The 19,485-nt window shown below is 42.3% G+C and overlaps 1 protein-coding gene across 1 annotated transcript in view; it reads right to left on the bottom strand.

The window, feature by feature from the left end:
- LOC124594154 (otoferlin-like) overlaps positions 1-19,485 on the bottom strand; it is a 171,566-nt gene that overhangs the window by 77,113 nt on the left and 74,968 nt on the right. Inside the window, exons 9-10 of the mRNA XM_047132512.1 lie at positions 17,317-17,466; positions 2,291-2,365 (exon numbers count right to left, since the gene is read on the bottom strand). Of these exons, the coding sequence (XP_046988468.1) occupies positions 2,291-2,365; positions 17,317-17,466 (225 nt within the window). The remainder of the gene's footprint in view (positions 1-2,290; positions 2,366-17,316; positions 17,467-19,485) is intronic.

Below are 19,485 nucleotides of genomic sequence, written 5' to 3'. Positions count from 1 at the left end.
AGCCATCCTTATAACGCACGAAACAAGCACGCTGACCAATCGCAGAATTAACACTATAAGCTTGTTTTCCGTCCTTTTACGAAACATACTCTTCTCCAATTAAAAGAAGATTAAATTCAGGTATAATTAGAAAGCGTTATATTTCAGGAAGTTTTGAATTTTAATTTATTTCTCTCAATCGTGTAGTTGTTCATGTATATATTCAATACCATAAGAAATCAAACGTAAAATCCACTTATTCGTTCTCACAATAAGCAAAATTGAAAAACTGAAAAACAGCTTAAAGGGCTGTACTATTGGGAGTAAACTGCATTACACATTTCTACATCTACAGCTACATGACTACTCTGCAATTCACATTTAAGTGGTTGGCAGAGGGTTCATCGAACCACAATCATACCGTCTCTCTACCATTCCACTCCCGAACAGCGCACGGGAAAAACGAACACTTAAACCTTTCTGTTCGAGCTCTGATTTCTCTTATTTTATTTTCATGATCATTCCTACCTATGTAGGTTGGGCTCAACAAAATATTTTTGCATTCAGAAGAGAAAGTTGGTGACTGAAGTTCCGTAAATAGATCTCGCCGCGACGAAAAACGTCTTTGCTTTAATGACTTCCATCCCAATTTGCGTATCATATCTGCAAACTCTCTCCCCTATTACGTGACAATACAAAACGAGCCGCCCCCCTTTGCACCCTCTCGATGTCCTCCGTCAATCCCACCTGGTAAGGATCCCACACCGCGCAGCAATATTCTAACAAAGGACGAACGAGTGTAGTGTAAGCTGTCTCTTTAGTGGACCTGCTGCATCTTCCAAGTGTCCTGCCAATGAAATGCAACCTTTGGCTCGCCTTCCCCACAATATTATCTATGTGGTCTTTCCAACTGAAGTTGTTCGTAATTTTAACACCCAGCTACTTAGTTGAATTGACAGCCTTAAGAATTGTACTATTTATCGAGTAATCGAATTCCAACGGATTTCTTTTGGAACTCATGTGGATCACCTCACACTTTTCGTTATTTAGCGTCAACTGCCACCTGCCACACCATACAGCAATCATTTCTAAATCGCTTTGCAACTGATACTGGTCTTCGGATGACCTTACTAGACGGTAAATTACAGCATCATCTGCGAACAACCTAAGAGAACTGCTCGGATTGTCACCCAGGTCATTTATACAGATCAGGAACAGCAGAGGTCCCAAGACGCTTCCCTGGGGAACACCTGATACCACTTCAGTTTTACTCGATGATTTGCCATCTATTACTACGAACTGTGACCTTCCTGACAGGAAATCACGAATCCAGCCGCACAACTGAGACGATACCCCATAGGCCCGCAGTTTGATTAGAAGTCGCTTGTGAGGAACGGTGTCAAAAGCTTTCCGGAAATCTAGAAATACGTAATCAACTTGAGATCCCCTGTCGATAGCGGCCATTACTTCGTGCGAATAAAGAGCTAGCTGCGCTGCACAAGAACGATGTTTTCTGAAACCATGCAGATTACGTATCAATAGATCGTTCCCTTCGAGGTGATCCATAATGTTTGAATACAGTATGTGCTCCAAAACTCTACTGCAAACCGACGTCAATGATATAGGTCTGTAGTTCGATGGATTACTCCTACTACCCTTCTTAAACACCTGTGCGACCTGCGCAATTTTCCAATCTGTAGGTACAGATCTATCGGTGAGCGAGCGGTTGTATATGATTGCTAAGTAGGGAGCTATTGTATCAGCGTAATCTGAAAGGAACCTAATCGGTCTACAATCTGGACCTGAAGACTTGCCCGTATCAAGCGATTTGAGTTGCTTCGCAACCCCTAAGGTATCTACTTCTAAGAAACTCATGCTAGCAGCTGTTCGTGTTTCAAATTCTGGAATATTCCATTTGTCTTCCCTGGTGAAGGAATTTCGGAAAACTGCGTTCAATAATTCCGCTTTAGCGACACAGTCGTCGGTAACAGTACCATCGGCACTGTGCAGCGAAGGTATTGACTGCATTTTGCCGCTTGTGAACTTTACATACGACCAGAATTCCTTCGGATTTTCTACCAAATTTCGAGACAATGTTTCGTTTTGGAACCTATTAAAGGCATCTCGCATTGAAGTCCGTGCCAAATTTCGCGCGTCTGTAACTTTTAGCCAATCTTCGGGATTTCGCGTTCTTCTGTATCGAAAATCAAGTTCCTAAAACTTGTATTGCTTCAGTAAATAATATATAAGTCGTGTCACACACTTCTGAATACTGTTTCGTCAAAAAAATAAAGCGAATAATTACACTTACTTCCAACTTTTCCACCGGTTCTGTCGCCTCGGCTCCCACGTGGCCAGCTAGAGACAATTTCCTGTCTCGTTCTGCCTGTTGACACATCAATACTAATTATTATTATTAATCATTATTGTTAGAAAATTATAAAAACAACCTGTAAACACATTTCTATGTGTAAACTACGTTTACATTCTCGATGGAGTAAATAGGAACGATTTTGTTCGATTGTTTTTCATTGCGGTATAACTAAGTCAAACCTATACCATTCTTACTCACTACATGTTAATGGAGGATAGTTTAAATGCTACTTTTGCATATAAGTCAACTCAAAGAAATATTAGTTTGTTTACGTATAGCCCTAACTTATGTGGACGAGTTTTGCATTTAAGTATATAACGTACAACATTATTCTTGCTAAATTGTTGTAATTCCTATTAATGAAAACTCCATGACTTGCCGTAGGATTATTACTAGCGTGGTTAGATGTGACTGTTGTTGGTTTTCTATTGGAATGGTCAACCAGGAAACAAATAAGACCCTTCACTGGTTATGTGGGATGTGTGATAGAGATAGAAACATAGTGAAACAGGATCGGAAGTTTGCTATCTTTAAGGGTGATTTAGATAAGACTACAAAAGATTTGAACAGATTAAAGAGAGAAGGTTAACCAAAGGTGGAGATACTGTATAGGACCTTTTAAGACAACTTTTTTGGTTTATGTGACAAATAAGTTAGATAATACACTGAGCCTCAGGCAGATGTAGTTTTAAAATAGGCTCAGAAACATTTTCGTTAAAGTCTTAAAAACTATGATGTATGAAAATCAGTAAGAAGAAGGAGAATTTTGTCGTTGGTTATTTATTATACTAGAAGCAGAGGCCACATGTTGGAGGATGCACTGTAGTTAGAAGACAAAGTTTCCAATTTTTTTTAGTGTGGAATTGGTCTGTGCCAGGTGAAGGGCAAAACTATTCATTGAGATACTAAATAAATACAGCCTTGTAAATATAGCTTCATCATAGAAATTACACATTAGTAGTTCGTGTATATTCTGATTATCAAAGTGGTATTTCGTAGCGACAGATAATGTGAAGTGGGAATGGGAGCTTCTGAAGGGTATTGCGCCTCATATTGGTCATTCTGTACAGAAGAGTATAGGGAAAAATGGATAGAGCAGTAGCAAATATCTGAGTGAATGGTGGCACCTTTATGAGTGGCAAAATATTAGCGATTATAGGGGTCAGATAAGACCTTATTTTCAGTAGGAAGAGTCAAAGTAACAATAGTTTAAGAGAAATTAAGAATGGAACTAACATTCACTTTCGAAAAATAATTAAGTACTTTAGTATACTGCACACATATAAACAGATCGTGATTTAACATTTTCAGAAATGATCAGAAAATAATCATCTTTGCATCCATTTATAATTCAGTGAGCATAATAATTATGTCAGCTACACTTATTGCATCAGAATATTTGAGGACAATGGAGACAAACAATTGAACTGTGTATTTGTATGACCACTAAAACTTGCCACACCCGAATGACATTATTTGCCTCTCTGGAGACCATGTAACAAACGGTGTGGGTATATTGTTACAGATTTTACTTCTGTAGAGCAGTTAAGAGAAAAGAAGGAATTGCTACATTCAACAAAGCGGATATCCATGTAATAAAATACCATATGGGTCCTGTATATTACAACTGCGAGAGTTTTTGTGGGAGGATGTTTGTTACTCCTTCAGACTGAAAGGGCTGGATGGATTTGGAAGAAATTTGGCATGGAATAAGCTTATACGCTGAATTAACACATAGGCTACTTTCAGAAGTGTGTACTACAAGGCATTTATTGATTTGGAGAATACAATTTACCGTGAATTAACAGATAGGCCACCTTCTTTTCCAAAAAATAAGTATATAAATAAATAAAATAAAAATGAAACGTCAGCGTGACTGCTGTTCCCATGGAATGAGTAACGTGACTAAAAAGTTATCCACGTAAGTTAACTATCAAATGAATGCACTAAAATTTGCGTAGAGTTTTTTTAGCTGTTTCGACAAATGAAATAAGTATGTACACAAAACTAGGACAGCAGAAGTATTCTTGTAGAATAAAATCATTACTAAACTCCATAACAACGTAACACATGACCATGAAAATATTTCACAGCCTGTAGAATGTTTGAGAAGTGTATTGGATTGTGATATTATCGGAAATCTTAACAGAGTCACTCTGCTTTTCTGTTTGGATCTGAATGATCTTTTTTAGATTCAGTTTGCTTGCATCTTCTCGATAGTTCAGAACCTGAATTTTCCAAGTGCATTGAATTGTGATATTATCGTGATTCTTGAACAATGAGTTTTTCTCCTTGGATTCAGAGATTCATAATTTTTCTGGTGATTTCGTTGGTCTGTATGATCTCGATAGTACGTTTCTCTGTTAGGTTTGTTGATTCTTTCCTTGGTTAAATTGACCTTTGTTTTGGATTTCCGATTGTTTCTTCCATTTGCTTGTATTATTGTCAGTTTAGTGAGTTACTAGGTTGAGTTGTCCGTGTCTGATATCTTACGACATCAGTTCCTGGGTTTCGGTATTACTGCTCAAAAATCCAACGACTGTAAAACGCAAGTCGAATCTTACACGGGGCTCACAACGAGCTCGTGCTATGAACATGGGTTAGACGGCAACCATTGTTAGTTCATGCTGAGCAGCAGATAATTGAGATGGCGGAGTGTCAAATGTTCGAGTGGCTCAGACCTCAGCAGGGCGTTGAGCGCACTGCGTCTCGGCGTGAGCCGAGGCGGCGGAGCAGTCACATGCTCAACGACAGTATACTGCAGAACTCATGGCCTCTCAGCGTGCTTCCGAAAGAGCCAGAGATGCGACTTCTAGGCGTCAGGAGAATGTAGTACGCATGGTCTTTAGGCGCCCCTCTGAAACAGTCGGAGAGGCAGACGTGCACCTACTCGTTGTTGATGAACGATAAATTGAAAGCCGGCAAATATTTGAAATAAATACCTGGGGAGTTTCTGAGGAATGTGCTTTCGACTATGTTCAACTTCAGAATACACTAATCACAGGCCTCATCAAAACTGACAATATGAACAAGGCATGTAGATTTTGTGTGGCACTGAAACGGAAGGAAGGAATGGCAAGGTATCCATTTCCACAATAAGAGAGCCGCTCGATCCTTTGAAGGAGCCGCACATAAAACTATAATTTATGTTTTCACAAGATCTCGTTCAGGGCAGAGAGAATTTGGGACATGCCTGGGTTTTAACCGGCCTTTATAGTGAAGGGGCAGGTGCACCATAAAATAGTATTCCTTTTTCCTCCATCCAATGCCCTAGCACAATTTTGGCAAGTTTACTTTGTGGGAGACGACGAGGCAGAGAGTGCAAAATTAGAGAGTCGAATGGGCGACTGTTCTGAAAATACAAAAAGTTCTGGTGGGTCACAATGTGTTAGTGCATGAGTCTGGAACAGTTCTCGAGAATATGCCCGAAGAGAGCTGCGAGGTGGTGGTCCCAGCGTATCGCGTGCCGAGCGGGCAGCCTGCGCGCTTCTACTCTGCGTCTGCTGTGGTCGAGGTCGAGGCTGTGGTGATGGGCGTCGACTCCACCGCCCAACAGACATCGTCCTACGCAAACACGACGACTTCCTCGCCAGATAACGGAAACGCATTGCTACTACGGTACTCTACAGTATCCCATTATGTTCGGGAAAGGGCGACTGATGACCACCGATGTTAAGTCCCATAGTGCTCAGAGCCATTTGAAAGGGCAAGAAGGATATCATCTCTGAATCCCTCACAGGAATCCGGCGACTGGGTGACCGAAACCGATCAAAAATACGACGTGTATGGGTTTCTACACGTTTTGCGTGATGAACCACCAACAGAACTTCAACTTAAGGCTGCGTTGTAGGGTACTTCTCCCAGTTTTTGGCAGAGGTGTAAATGAAGATGGAGAGTGAGCATCTAAGGTACATACCGTGAAACCAACGCAAGCTGCGAGCAGAGAATTACGTCCACCTGAGAACGACTGCAATGAGAATTCGAGCAACTTAGGTCAAATGGCCATCCTCCCGTCGTTGTTCGTGAACATTCCGGAATACCTCCACAGATACATGTCGGACATGTTCTTCTACATCCGGAACTATGTTTGGACACCTTCGCATGCAGCCTAGCCTGGAACAATATCAGGAAAGAACTGACGGATGTGCAGAAACCGACAGATCGCCACAATATCGTAACGTGACTTTTTAAGGTTAAAGCGAAAAAGGTGGTGGCCTTCCTCGCGAAAGGGCATGTTTTGGTGAGGTGTAACGCTTCACATATTCCACTGATGGCAAAAAAGCGACCTGCCACGGGTGCACTTGCCGCTGTGGTAAAAACAAAAATCGCGGCTGAACCATATCGATCAGGTGACATCAGCCGAGCTGCTCGACTCCACCATGATGGGAGCAGCAGGGAGATGGCAGCCTGGGTGAAGTTTTGATATCAAATAGATATGCAAATCAATTGAATTGATCAATTAATTACCCCAAACCCCATCCCCACCCCATCCACGTAAGACTTCACATGTTTTCTTCAGCCAGAATGTGGGTCCCCGGCACCTCCCCCTCCCCATCCCTCCCCTTCTCCCTCTACCACCTAACCTATTGGTGGGAATTTCGAATTTTGACTGGAATTTCGAATTTTGGGGAGAATTTATTTGTCCCAGGACTTTCCTCATGTCCCACCCCACCTACCACCTAGGAATTGGTGGGAAATTAAAAATAACAGTGCCCTTTATGGGAATCGAACCCTGGTCCTTTTGGACATAATTGGACATAAAGCAAAATTGCATCCAACCCCCCCCCCCCCCCCACATATAGAAACTGTCCTGATGCAGAAGAGGAAGTTAAGTTAGTGTATTTTATTTATTTTCGTTGGGAAACTGAAGTAAAGACAGCTCCTAATTACGTAATCAATCTTACAGATAGGTCCTCATCACACAACTACATGCATAGCGCTACACATGGAGTGCCTACAATCACTACAATTTCACAATACCACCCGAAAGCTGTAGCAGATGTACTGAAAATTTACGCTTCACCTGCAGGCTGGCGGGAAAAATAAAGGAGCGGAAGGCACCATCTACATTCTTGGCAGGTATAGTGTTCAACTGACAAAATGCTGGTGTTGGACAGACAGGAGTTTAATAAGTGTATTACCTACAAGCATACAGCTGAGGATTGTATCTGTCACTGATTGGCGTCAGAGTTCGCTACAGATGTCTCTCCATGCATTGCTCAACTATCAGCCTGCAGCCCAGGTAATTGAAGCCAACAGTTGCTGCCACAACTGATGGAAAATGCTTCATTGTTCTAATTAGACATCGAAATTGTAATGAAAAAAATCACACTTGTAATCAACAGGTCATAATACACAACACATGTCGTCGTTCCAAAAGATTGCAACAGGAGAGAGGGGTGGCAGTTGAACGTACATTCTCCGTGACGTACTGCCAGGAACTAGCGAAATTATAGGCACTTCTACCTCCCCTCATCCCTTCCCCCTCCTTTCCTCCTCCCTCCTTCACCTACGACGGGGACATACGGCTTTCTCAGAGTCAATTGCTAACGCACGCCGCGCCTTTCTCTGTGGCCTATCACCATCACCCCGCAAATAGCTGCACCCGGCTCGCCATGGGGCGGTCTAGGTATTGGCCCTTCACCAACACAAGAGGATGTAACACCAACTAAACAACGTGAGATTAATGATATTAAAATGTGGCCACGCCCTAATCAGAGCACAGCTTTGTCGGACAACCACACACAGTAGGCCCGCCCCCAACACCTCCAGCAGTCAGCGTTTCCGCTAGGAAAAATCTTCACTACAAAAAAATGGTTCAAATGGCTGTCAGCACTATGGGACATAACAGCTGAGGTCATCAGTCCCCATGAACTTAGAACTACTTAAACATAACCAACCTATGGACATCACACACATCCATGCCCGAGGCAGGATTCGAACCTGCGACCGTAGCGGTCGCGCGGTTCCAGACTGTAGTGCCTAGAACCGCTCGGCCATTCCGGCCGGTCTCTTCACTACAACAATAAATGTCCTCAATGAAAACAGTCGCAGTTTTCTTTTAGTTTTATGAGAAGAATCAGTAGAGTTTTTACGTTCAACTGCAGGATACAACTCGTATCTCTCTCTCTCTCTCTCTCTCTCTCCCCCCCCCCCCCCCCCCCTCGCGACCTGTTATTTTGCAACATCCAAGGAAGTGAAAAAAAGAAAACTACAGCACTGCCGCCGATTACAGATGACCAAACTGCTAAGTTAGAACTATGTTCCCCTATAAATGACTAACCAGTGTAAAATAGAAAAAAAACTTCCATTACTTTGCTGCAAAAATTACCAATCACAGCAAAATATCCTCATTATTTTGAAACCATTATGAGAGTAAATAAAACGTGAGAGTTTGAACTCCAAAGCAAAAACAATTTCTTTCAACTTTATGGACAAATTATATGGTTTCGGGGCGTATCTCGCGTTCAAATCAATGTCTGTAAATAAACTGTCATGCACGGATGGGATAAAAATATTTCAGACACATGAAATAATATTATAGAATATAGCCTTTCAGCCCACTTGCTCACATATCGGAAAAAACAAAATCATTTTGTGTTTGACAACAGCAAGCAATAATTCAATAGGTTATTGCTATTTTGCGCACTATGGCAGATCCCGTTTTGCCAGTGTGATGCTATATCGCACTGGCATTTACAAAACAAATCGCGAGAGCTATCTTGTAGTAAAAGGCTAATCTGGAAAGTAAGGCTACAAGAAATGAAACTGCCTGGCAGATTAAAACTGTGTGCCCGACCGAGACTCGAACTCGAGACCTTTACCTTTCGCGGGCAAGTGCTCTACCATCTGAGCTACCGAAGCACGACTCACGCCCGGTCCTCACAGCTTTACTTCTGCCAGTACCTCGTCTCCTACCTTCCAAACTTTACAGAAGCTCTCCCGCGAAAGGCAAAGGTCCCGAGTTCGAGTCTTGGTCGGGCACACAGTTTTAATCTGCCAGGAAGTTTCATATCAGCGCACACTCCGCTGCAAAGTGAAAATCTCATTCAAGGCTACAAGAATTTTTTGAGGTACAAATAATGAATTACATACCTTGTAATATAGGTTTTGCATTATTTTTCCACATAATCATCATTTACCTCAATATATTTTGTCAACTGTGTGACGAGTTTTTTATCTCCTGTGTCAGAGACGTCTCCAACCGCCTTTTTCTGCGAGTTCTTCACCTCGATTTTCAACTCGTCGTCGTTAGAAAAGCGTTTTCCATGATGGTGTTCCTTTAATTTAGAGAACAGATTATGGTCATTAGGTGTGAGACTGGGGCTGTTAGAGGGTTGGCTTAAAACATCCCAACCAAACGAAGTCAACAACTCTTGTGTTGCATGAGCAGTGTGCAGACGCACATTGTCATGAAGGAGACAGACTCCCATTGCAAGCATCCTACCACGTTTGTTTTTCGTGGCTCTGCCAAGTTTCTACATGGTCCCACAATATCTTGCAGCATTTATTGTTCCAACTCTTTCCAAAAAAATCGACGACTAGAACCCTTTTTCTGTCCCAAAATACTGACATCTCGATTTTCCTCGCGTTTTGCTGAGTACTGAATTTTTTGGCTGAAGGAGAATGGCTGTGGTGCCACTGCATTGATCGTCATTTGCTCTTGGAGTATGGTGATAAGCCCAAGTTTCACCTCCTGTCACTAGAGAGTTGAGAAAAGCCTCGCCTTCAGTCTCAAAACGGTGAAGATATTCGCCAGTGGCACTGACTCTGTTCATTTCGTGTGCTTCGGTAAGCATCTTGGGCACCCATCGCGTAAGCAACTTGTGATAATTTAGGCGATCAATTACGATTTCATGAACAACAGATCGTGAAATGTTTGGAAAAATCTGTATGCTGGTTGTCAATTGTCGAACGGCGATAAGAGAGAAGATGATCTTCAATTTTCTACATCACATCATCAGTCACTATGGACGGCCTTCCTCTTCTGTCTTCATCGTGAATTTTTGTCCTTCTAAAACTGAAATTCTGTACCCATTTCGCAACATGTTGCCTTGACGTCCTCTCCATAAACTGGAAGAATTTAGCATTGAATTACAGCAACGTTCATGACCTTAGCATTTAGGTAGCGAATTACAGCGCCCATTTCGCACTTCGTGGGAGCCAGAATGAGAACGCTCATTTCTAACAGTCAACACAAAACTAATCGATGAGCTATTGAGTATTGGGAATGCTCGTTCCCTCTGCTGGCTTCCCGCTACACGGCAGTGATACCAACTCCCCCACGGACATTCCATGCTACAGCAACATGCCTTATAACGTTAAATTCCGGATAACCCTCGTAGAACCTCCTACAAGATTTTGCCACATCTCTCTCTTCCGATACATCAAAATCAAATACCGTTTGCATGCTTCCATTTGAAATTTCTTGCTCCATAACTCCCCTCTACCGATCTGCTTGTAAAGATTCTGTCATCCAGCAGACAATCAGTCGCAATAGCAGCAGATTCTTGCGTTCTAGTTTTGTAAACAACTTGATCATCAAAGCCTGTTTCACACAAGCTAGTCACATGTCGGGAAAAACATTATCATTGCTAGGTTCCACAATGAGCTATAATTCAAGTGGTCTCTACTTTATAATTAGAAGTCATAAGATATAAAATAACACAGGACTTGTGGTAATACCTATTTTTAAACATGAAATTGTGATCGAGCGGTTCTAGGCGCTTCAGTCCGGAACCACGCGGCTGCTACGATCGCAGGTTCGAATCCTGCCTCGGGCATGGTTGTCTGTGATGTCCTTAGGTTAGTTAGGTTTACGTAGTTCTGAGTCTAGGGGACTCATGACCTCAGACGTTAAGTCCCATAGTGCTTAGAGCCATTTGAACCACTTTGGAATTGTGAAAATAATAATAAAAACAGTCATGATTCCATGAGAATAGATACAGCTAATTTCCATTAGTGTCATGAGCATAATCGGTGTAGTTTTGAGAGGACCACGTATATCCAAACTTTAACGAGTTATATCACTCCTTGTAATAGAATCTCCTATAAAATTTTACCGTGTCTATCTCTTCTGATATATCGAAAAAAAAAAAAACACCGTATGCGTGTTGACATCGCGCATATTACATATACACGAATCATTCCATTGGAGAAGGTGGACAGTTGTCGAAGTCTTACACAGACCTGCATAAAGTTTGGGTTGGTTTGTTTAAAATGGGGTGGGAAGGGACCATCGATCCCGCATAAAATTTTGTCGATTGCACTGGAGGAAGACCATAATCAACAGATGATCAATTAAAAGAGAGGGATTCCTACATTGTTCATTCATGAGCAGTTTAATTCATTGTTTATCTAGCTGTAACACATCCAGGCAATGCATGACTACAGCGTTGTACTCCAGCATGCACTCTTCTACCATGACTTTGAGGTCTGTGTTAGATGCGAAATCGACATTAACACATTTCGATCCATTGGCTCTCATAGAAAGCTGAACATCACATGGTGAAAATCCTGCAGCTCCCACAACACACGATGAATAAAACTCAGAGGCGAAGTTTCTCATTGACAAAAATGTGGAAGACATCACAACATATGGGAACCGGAAGTGTTTGCAGCATTGTATCCTATACACGTAATCTCATCTCCCACAGTGACTGGATAGCGGATGTCTTGATGTTCTATTTGGAAGAGGATTGTTTCCTCGTTGTGCAGTCATGTATATGATTACTGTTCCAGTGTTGACCATCGCCAGATGGTGCTGTTCACAACATGTGTGAGCTAGTAGAAATAAAGAGAGGTACTGTTATCATATTGGTGAAAAAAGAGAAAAGTGTAGAGCGCATCACAGTATATGGAAATTGGACGAGTCTGCAGCATTGACAAATACTTCCAAACTGTCTGAAGGACGCTTCCAAATGCACAAGATCTCTATAGATGCATGTGTGTTGAGGAGGATAGCTCTCCTTATCCGTGTGTAGTAGACACCAAAGTGTTGCGGTGATATAACAGACAGTTAAGAGAAAAAGTGTGGTTTATACATGATGGAACTGCAGATGGATGGAGTATGATACATTTCACATAAATTAACTGTTCTATCAATTCTGAATTATTATTCCGCAAGTCTGGAGTTAGTACCAGGAAGGCATTGGAGTAAGAAAAACTACACACACACACACACCTATGGTTATATGGTTCTTCACCTAAAAATGCCATAATGTTAAATCCATATTGTTTCAGAAGTATTTGTCGTGCAGGATATATTTGTCCAACATCAGTCACACAACCACCCTGCACGTTTCCTACCCCAGTCATTATGGTGACAAACTTTAAAACGATAAAACTACCTCCTTCTACACTATTCTGATGTCTTAGGAAGGCATCGTCAGTGTATGTCTCCCTCTGAATGAAGTCAGGAGACTGCTGTTATGTCTCATAGGAAACTAATGGATTTTATATGTCTTTTCAACTCGGAAACGTAAGTACCCTCAATCACACTTCCCGCATTAGTGGTACTTATTGTTGTACATTGAGTTACCACCAATGTCTGCGAATTGTATCCTACTGTCAAACGTAAAAACTATACCGATTTTGCTCATAAAACTAAAAGAAAATTGACTGCACTTATTTTCATGGAATGTGGACATTTATTATGGTCGTAATTCTGTTTTCCTTTTTAATAGATGGGCGCCTGTAAGAGATGTGTTGACGTTAAATGCAATCGATACAGTGAACTGTTTTTCCTAGCAGAACGGCTGACTGCTGTGTGTTGTCGCCCAACGCAGCTGTGCTCTGGCTAGAGTGTGGCTACATTTTAACATCGTTTATCTTACATTGTTTAGTTGGCGTTACATGCTTTTGTCTTGGCAAAGGGCCAGTGCTTGCATCATTACCTCAAGGCGGTGTGGGTGCAGCCAGCGACCGCAGGGGGGGGGGGGGGGGGGTGAGTGTTATGCCGCAGAGAAACGTGTGGAGTGTGGTAGCAGTTGTCTGTTTGAAGAAGCCTGTGTCCCCACCGTCTGTGGAGAGAGAGAGAGAGAGAGAGAGAGGGAGGGAGGGGGAGGTATGAGGGGAGGTAGGAGTGCTTATAATATCGCTAGTTACTGGCTGTACATCAAGGAGAATGTACGCTCAACTGCCCTCTCTCCTGTTGCAATCTTTTGGGATAACGATTTTTCCCTGTACATGTGTTGCATTATTAGCCATTGATCACAAGTGCTGCCTTTCTTTTCACGACAATTTCGACGTGTAGTTAGAACAGTAAAGCATTTTCCATCAGGTGTGCCAGCATGTATTGGCTTCAGTTACGTGTCCTACAGACTGATTGTCGAACAATGCAGGGGGATTCATCCGTACCAACCTCCCACAACAAGCAGTGATAGACGCAGTCCTCAGTTGTATGCTTACAGGTAATACACTTAATAAACTACTTTCTGTCCAACACCAGCAACTCATCAGTTGAACACTATTCCCACCAAAAATAAAGATAGTACCTTTCACTCCTTCATTTTTCCCACAAGCTTGTAGGTGAAGCGTAGAGTTTGAGTACATATGCTCCTAGTTTCGAGTGATATTGTGAAATATTTTCCCAGCAGGATGACACAAGTTGTAAGGCGTCGTCAATTTTTGAACTGTATTGCGATTTTAGGCACTCCTTGTGTAGCGCTATGCATGTAGTTATGTACACTCCTGGAAATGGAAAAAAGAACACATTGACACCGGTGTGTCAGACCCACCATACTTGCTCCGGACACTGCGAGAGGGCTGTACAAGCAATGATCACACGCACGGCACAGCGGACACACCAGGAACCGCGGTGTTGGCCGTCGAATGGCGCTAGCTGCGCAGCATTTGTGCACCGCCGCCGTCAGTGTCAGCCAGTTTGCCGTGGCATACGGAGCTCCATCGCAGTCTTTAACACTGGTAGCATGCCGCGACAGCGTGGACGTGAACCGTATGTGCAGTTGACGGACTTTGAGCGAGGGCGTATAGTGGGCATGCGGGAGGCCGGGTGGACGTACCGCCGAATTGCTCAACACGTGGGGCGTGAGGTCTCCACAGTACATCGATGTTGTCGCCAGTGGTCGGCGGAAGGTGCACGTGCCCGTCGACCTGGGACCGGACCGCAGCGACGCACGGATACACGCCAAGACCGTAGGATCCTACGCAGTGCCGTAGGGGGCCGCACCGCCACTTCCCAGCAAATTAGGGACACTGTTGCTCCTGGGGTATCGGCGAGGACCATTCGCAACCGTCTTCATGAAGCTGGGCTACGGTCCCGCACACCGTTAGGCCGTCTTCCGCTCACGCCCCAACATCGTGCAGCCCGCCTCCAGTGGTGTCGCGACAGGCGTGAATGGAGGGACGAATGGAGACGTGTCGTCTTCAGCGATGAGAGTCGCTTCTGCCTTGGTGCCAATGATGGTCGTATGCGTGTTTGGCGCCGTGCAGGTGAGCGCCACAATCAGGACTGCATACGACCGAGGCACACAGGGCCAACACCCGGCATCATGGTGTGGGGAGCGATCTCCTACACTGGCCGTACACCACTGGTGATCGTCGAGGGGGCACTGAATAGTGCACGGTACATCCAAACCGTCATCGAACCCATCGTTCTACCATTCCTAGACCGGCAAGGGAACTTGCTGTTCCAACAGGACAATGCACGTCCGCATGTATCCCGTCTCACCCAAGGTGCTCTAGAAGGTGTAAGTCAACTACCCTGGCCAGCAAGATCTCCGGATCTGTCCCCCATTGAGCATGTTTGGGACTGGATGAAGCGTCGTCTCACGCGGTCTGCACGTCCAGCACGAACGCTGGTCCAACTGAGGCGCCAGGTGGAAATGGCATGGCAAGCCGTTCCACAGGACTACATCCAGCATCTCTACGATCGTCTCCATTGGAGAATAGCAGCCTGCATTGCTGCGAAAGGTGGATATACACTGTACTAGTGCCGACATTGTGCATGCTCTGTTGCCTGTGTCTATGTGCCTGTGGTTCTGTCAGTGTGATCATGTGATGTATCTGACCCCAGGAATGTGTCAATAAAGTTTCCCCTTCCTGGGACAATGAATTCACGGTGTTCTTATTTCAATTTCCAGGAGTGTAGTTAGGACAGATTTTATGATTAATTACGTAATTAGGACCGATCTTCACTTGAGTTCAACCGAAGTAAATAAAGTACACTAACGTGTCATTCCTCTTCTGCATCTAGACAGTTTCCATGTGTTGTGGGGTGCACTTGGGCTTTCCGTCCAAAATGACCTCATCTGAGTCCCGGAAAGGGAACCGCCATTTTAATTTCCCGCCAAATCCCAGTTTGGGGGGGGGGGGGCGGTGAGACATCAGCACAGCTCTGGGAAAAAGAAATTACTCCCAAAATTCTAAATTCTTTATAAATCATTGTTTAACAGCGGGTAACACTGCAGGGCGCAGCTAGTAATATTAATACATTTCGCAACAGGGCAGTACCTGCAAGCATGTGTGATGATAGTAATATTTCACATTAAGTCCTTTCTAATTTTAAATATGTACGGAGCATCTACAGAAAATTTTAACCTCATCATAAATAATCTTAAAAATCTGTTGGCATATTTAACAGAAAACAACAAAGAAAAGGAGGTTGATTATAGTTTCATCACATATTTCTGAGATATTTCTTTCGAAATGAATTTCTAGCAATCAGTGAGGTTCTTTAATTCCTACCACAAAGTTGCAGACTAGCACAGCCTACTGCTAAAACCAATCATTGACAAGACAGGTCTAATAAATAACACAGTCTTAAAAAAACAATATTCAAGGTATCTTCGATGACAGTGTGCAGTTGCTTATATTAATTGTTAGTATTATTCAGGATACAGAACCAACTATATCTGAGTTCACGACAATACTTAATAAGCTAAAAATCGAGAATATTTTTAAAGAGAAATGCCATGTCAAGCAACAATATTAAGACAGTATGCAACATAGAGCAGGTGAAAATTGGTATAACCAAAAATTAAAAGAAGCAGGTACCTTTAAGATTATGTCACCATATTCATCGAGAGACGATTTTGTTACTGTCGACGCTCGCTCCACTTGTTTCTCGTTTTGACCAATGGGGCGTTAATTTTGAATTTTTGGTGCAAGTTTTCGTGATGCGCCTGCTAGGGAGAAACTAATTTGATTTGTGTGTGTGTGTGTGAGAGAGAGAGAGAGAGAGAGAGAGAGAGAGAGAGAGAGAGACAGAGATGGGGGGAGGAGTGAGTTGAGAACCGGGAGGAGTGAGTTGAGAACCAGTTGTTTTTGGATAAACCAAGATGTTTGGTGTACTACATTTTCTTTAAGAAAGTGTTCTTATATAATGAGTTAAGTGTTTCAAATAGGGTTTTGTTACATAGTATTGTGTATTAGTTCAAAATACTCTCTCCATGTATAACTTCTTTTCGTGTGTGGTAGCAGTCTTCTATTGTAATCTTCTGGTAGAGACTTATAATCTCTCTGATGAGCACTTATATTGAGTGAGTGTCTCTTTCTATATGTTTCCCACACCACCTTGTCTTTGTCTTTATATGTATGAGTGACTGTGTGTGCTCTGTTGTGTTGAATACCCACACCGTTGGTTTGATACAGGGCGATATGTGAATCTGCTTTCACACTACACGCTTCCGGCAGAGAAAGGAGTGAAGAGATTTTCGACATTGTTCCATGTAAGTTTGCATTGGTCGTGGCTGCAAGAGTGACCTGAAACTGCTGCTACGGAGGGAAATTACACTATTTTTCCTGAACAGCTTGAAAAACCGTTAAACCTCCTGAAAATCTTCTAATCCCACTGCACATGAACTCTGTTTCTGCTGTGAATGGCTTTTGTACTTCGTTTTATACTGTTACGCAATCCACTTAGTTTAAACCTTTCTAAGAGAAACAAATTAAATGTTACCACCGAACGAGCCACGCCAGCTGGGCCTAGAACAGAGGCTGACCTGCGGCAGTGAGGCGTAGTACTTGGTCCACCAGTCGGGGGCTTCAATTTCTTCTTCGGCAATGGTGGGAGCTGCGTGCTTACGACGCCACACCAGTCCCATTCCGAGGCGACCCTTCTTTTTACGCTCAGGTTCGTCTTTCTTTGGCTCCTATGGCATTAGTAAATCCGAACATGAGGTTTGCACACAGTTAAAAGTGAGTTTTGTACATCACATAGACCTGACGTGGAAACAGAATTATAATAATTTTGTGTCTGTGACGTGTTTTCTTCAGCTGACAAAAAAAAGTAAAAATGTTTGAGTTTCCAATTATAAGTGTGGTGCGAATGGAATTTCGCAAGAAGTTTGCTAAAAATATTCACTGTACTCTACTTTAAAATATCTTTAAGATTTTGTTTAAAATTGACGTAGGAATGTAGAGAAAGTGTAGTAATTGGAGAATACTTGTGTGACAGATATTCAAAACGTAACAAACTAAGGCAAAAACTGTAAAAAGTACCAGAACATAAATACATTGAGTTTGAAATGGTTAGCGCAGTAAGAAACACTCCTTGTCTGAAATAATACCAGCAGTGTAGTGTCAATCACACTTAAAATAGAAAATGTCCCACTCACGGAGAAAATGAAGAAGTGATAATGTGATTTAGTTTCCCGTATTCTGAAAACTACAGTCTGTTGTGGAATTTCTAAAAGTGACAGACTTCCAGATCTTAGCTTCTTCTACTTGACAATATAGTAACGATGAAAAACCGACCGCTAATCATGTCAGTTTATTTTTCTTCTATAATTTCTCCGCAGTTTTTGGCATTCAGGTGGTCAAAAGAAACGGAAGCGTTGTACTTGGTTGTTCTAGGTACTTCGAACGTAGATTCTCATTGTATTACCAAGATTAATACTATATAATTTTACAACGTAGCAGATTTTGATCTGAACAGTAACTGAGGATCGGAAAACAGAGACAAATCGGTCATGCAGCTTCTATGAATATAGTGTATAATGTTCTTTATTTCTAATCCTTTCGAAAATCGTTTAGGTGAATATTTACTAGATGATTAAATGAGTACTTTCATGGAATTGTACATGCAATGTTGCTGAATGTGTAAGAATTCGCACGTTTGAATATTTTACACTACATTGGTATATTTTAGTAGTACACTTCCTTCAGCTAAACCTTGCACATTTTTCTTAGCTATCTGGCACTATTTTCATTATCTATGGTGTATAGAAAATGTTTTCAATTTTTTTTCTGAGTTGACTTTTGAAAAATATAAAGCTTTTCCCCAACGTCTATCAGTTCTGCTTCTTCGGCATTTCAGCCACCCCTATGTTCCAGCGGTTCCAAGATATTAGCTAGTACAGCCCCCTTCCTCACCACCACCGCCGTCAATATTAACACCTAACTAAACTTTAAAAAGAAAAATAATTTTCTTGGAACTATTATTTTTAAAATGACGAACGATAAATATTTAGTTTTCATGTGCGTTTTACTAAAACACAAACACGAACATTTGGTACTGCTTATTTTAAACAACCTGTTTTTTTTATAAAATGGGAAGCCATTCTGAGTGCATTACGAGTGCTTCCTACAGTTCCTTCTTAAAAAAGAAAGCTAATTATCCGTATTGAGGGTAGATATTTGTTACAAAACATGATTCCTCTGCACCGAGTCCCTCTCTAACGACACTTTCTTCACCCATACCCTGCACCCCTATTTAAAATCAACCAAATTCAAATATCATACTTATCCCCCCTCCCCCCCCCCCCCCCCCCCCTGTGCTGTTTGTAAAGCACTTGATCACTGGATTTCTTGCTTCTGAACTAGTACAAGTTGGCAGACTTCAGACTGCCAATGCTTTGCGTCTGAGCACTGTTCACTAACAATAATTACAATTAATATAGTGTTCAGCAGTATAGTAGCCAACATGTTGTCACTGTTGTGTTGTGATGCCAATTTGTTCGATTATCTGTTGCGAAGTACCTAAGGAAGCACGAAGAAATTTCTTGTCCAAACTGTGAGAAAGCATTGCCATTAGATAGTGAAGCTTTTATTAGGTGTATGTCTCACTTCTTTGTCGTACGTGCTCAGTACGAAGTACCAAGTACGTGTTCAGTAGGTGAATTACGTGAGGAAGATGTTGTTCATACATTCCCTTCACAAGCTGTAATCTA

Source organism: Schistocerca americana, chromosome 1 (assembly GCF_021461395.2).
Source record: "Schistocerca americana isolate TAMUIC-IGC-003095 chromosome 1, iqSchAmer2.1, whole genome shotgun sequence".
Lineage (NCBI taxonomy): Eukaryota > Metazoa > Arthropoda > Insecta > Orthoptera > Acrididae > Schistocerca > Schistocerca americana.
This window is presented reverse-complemented; position numbering and strand designations above follow the sequence as displayed.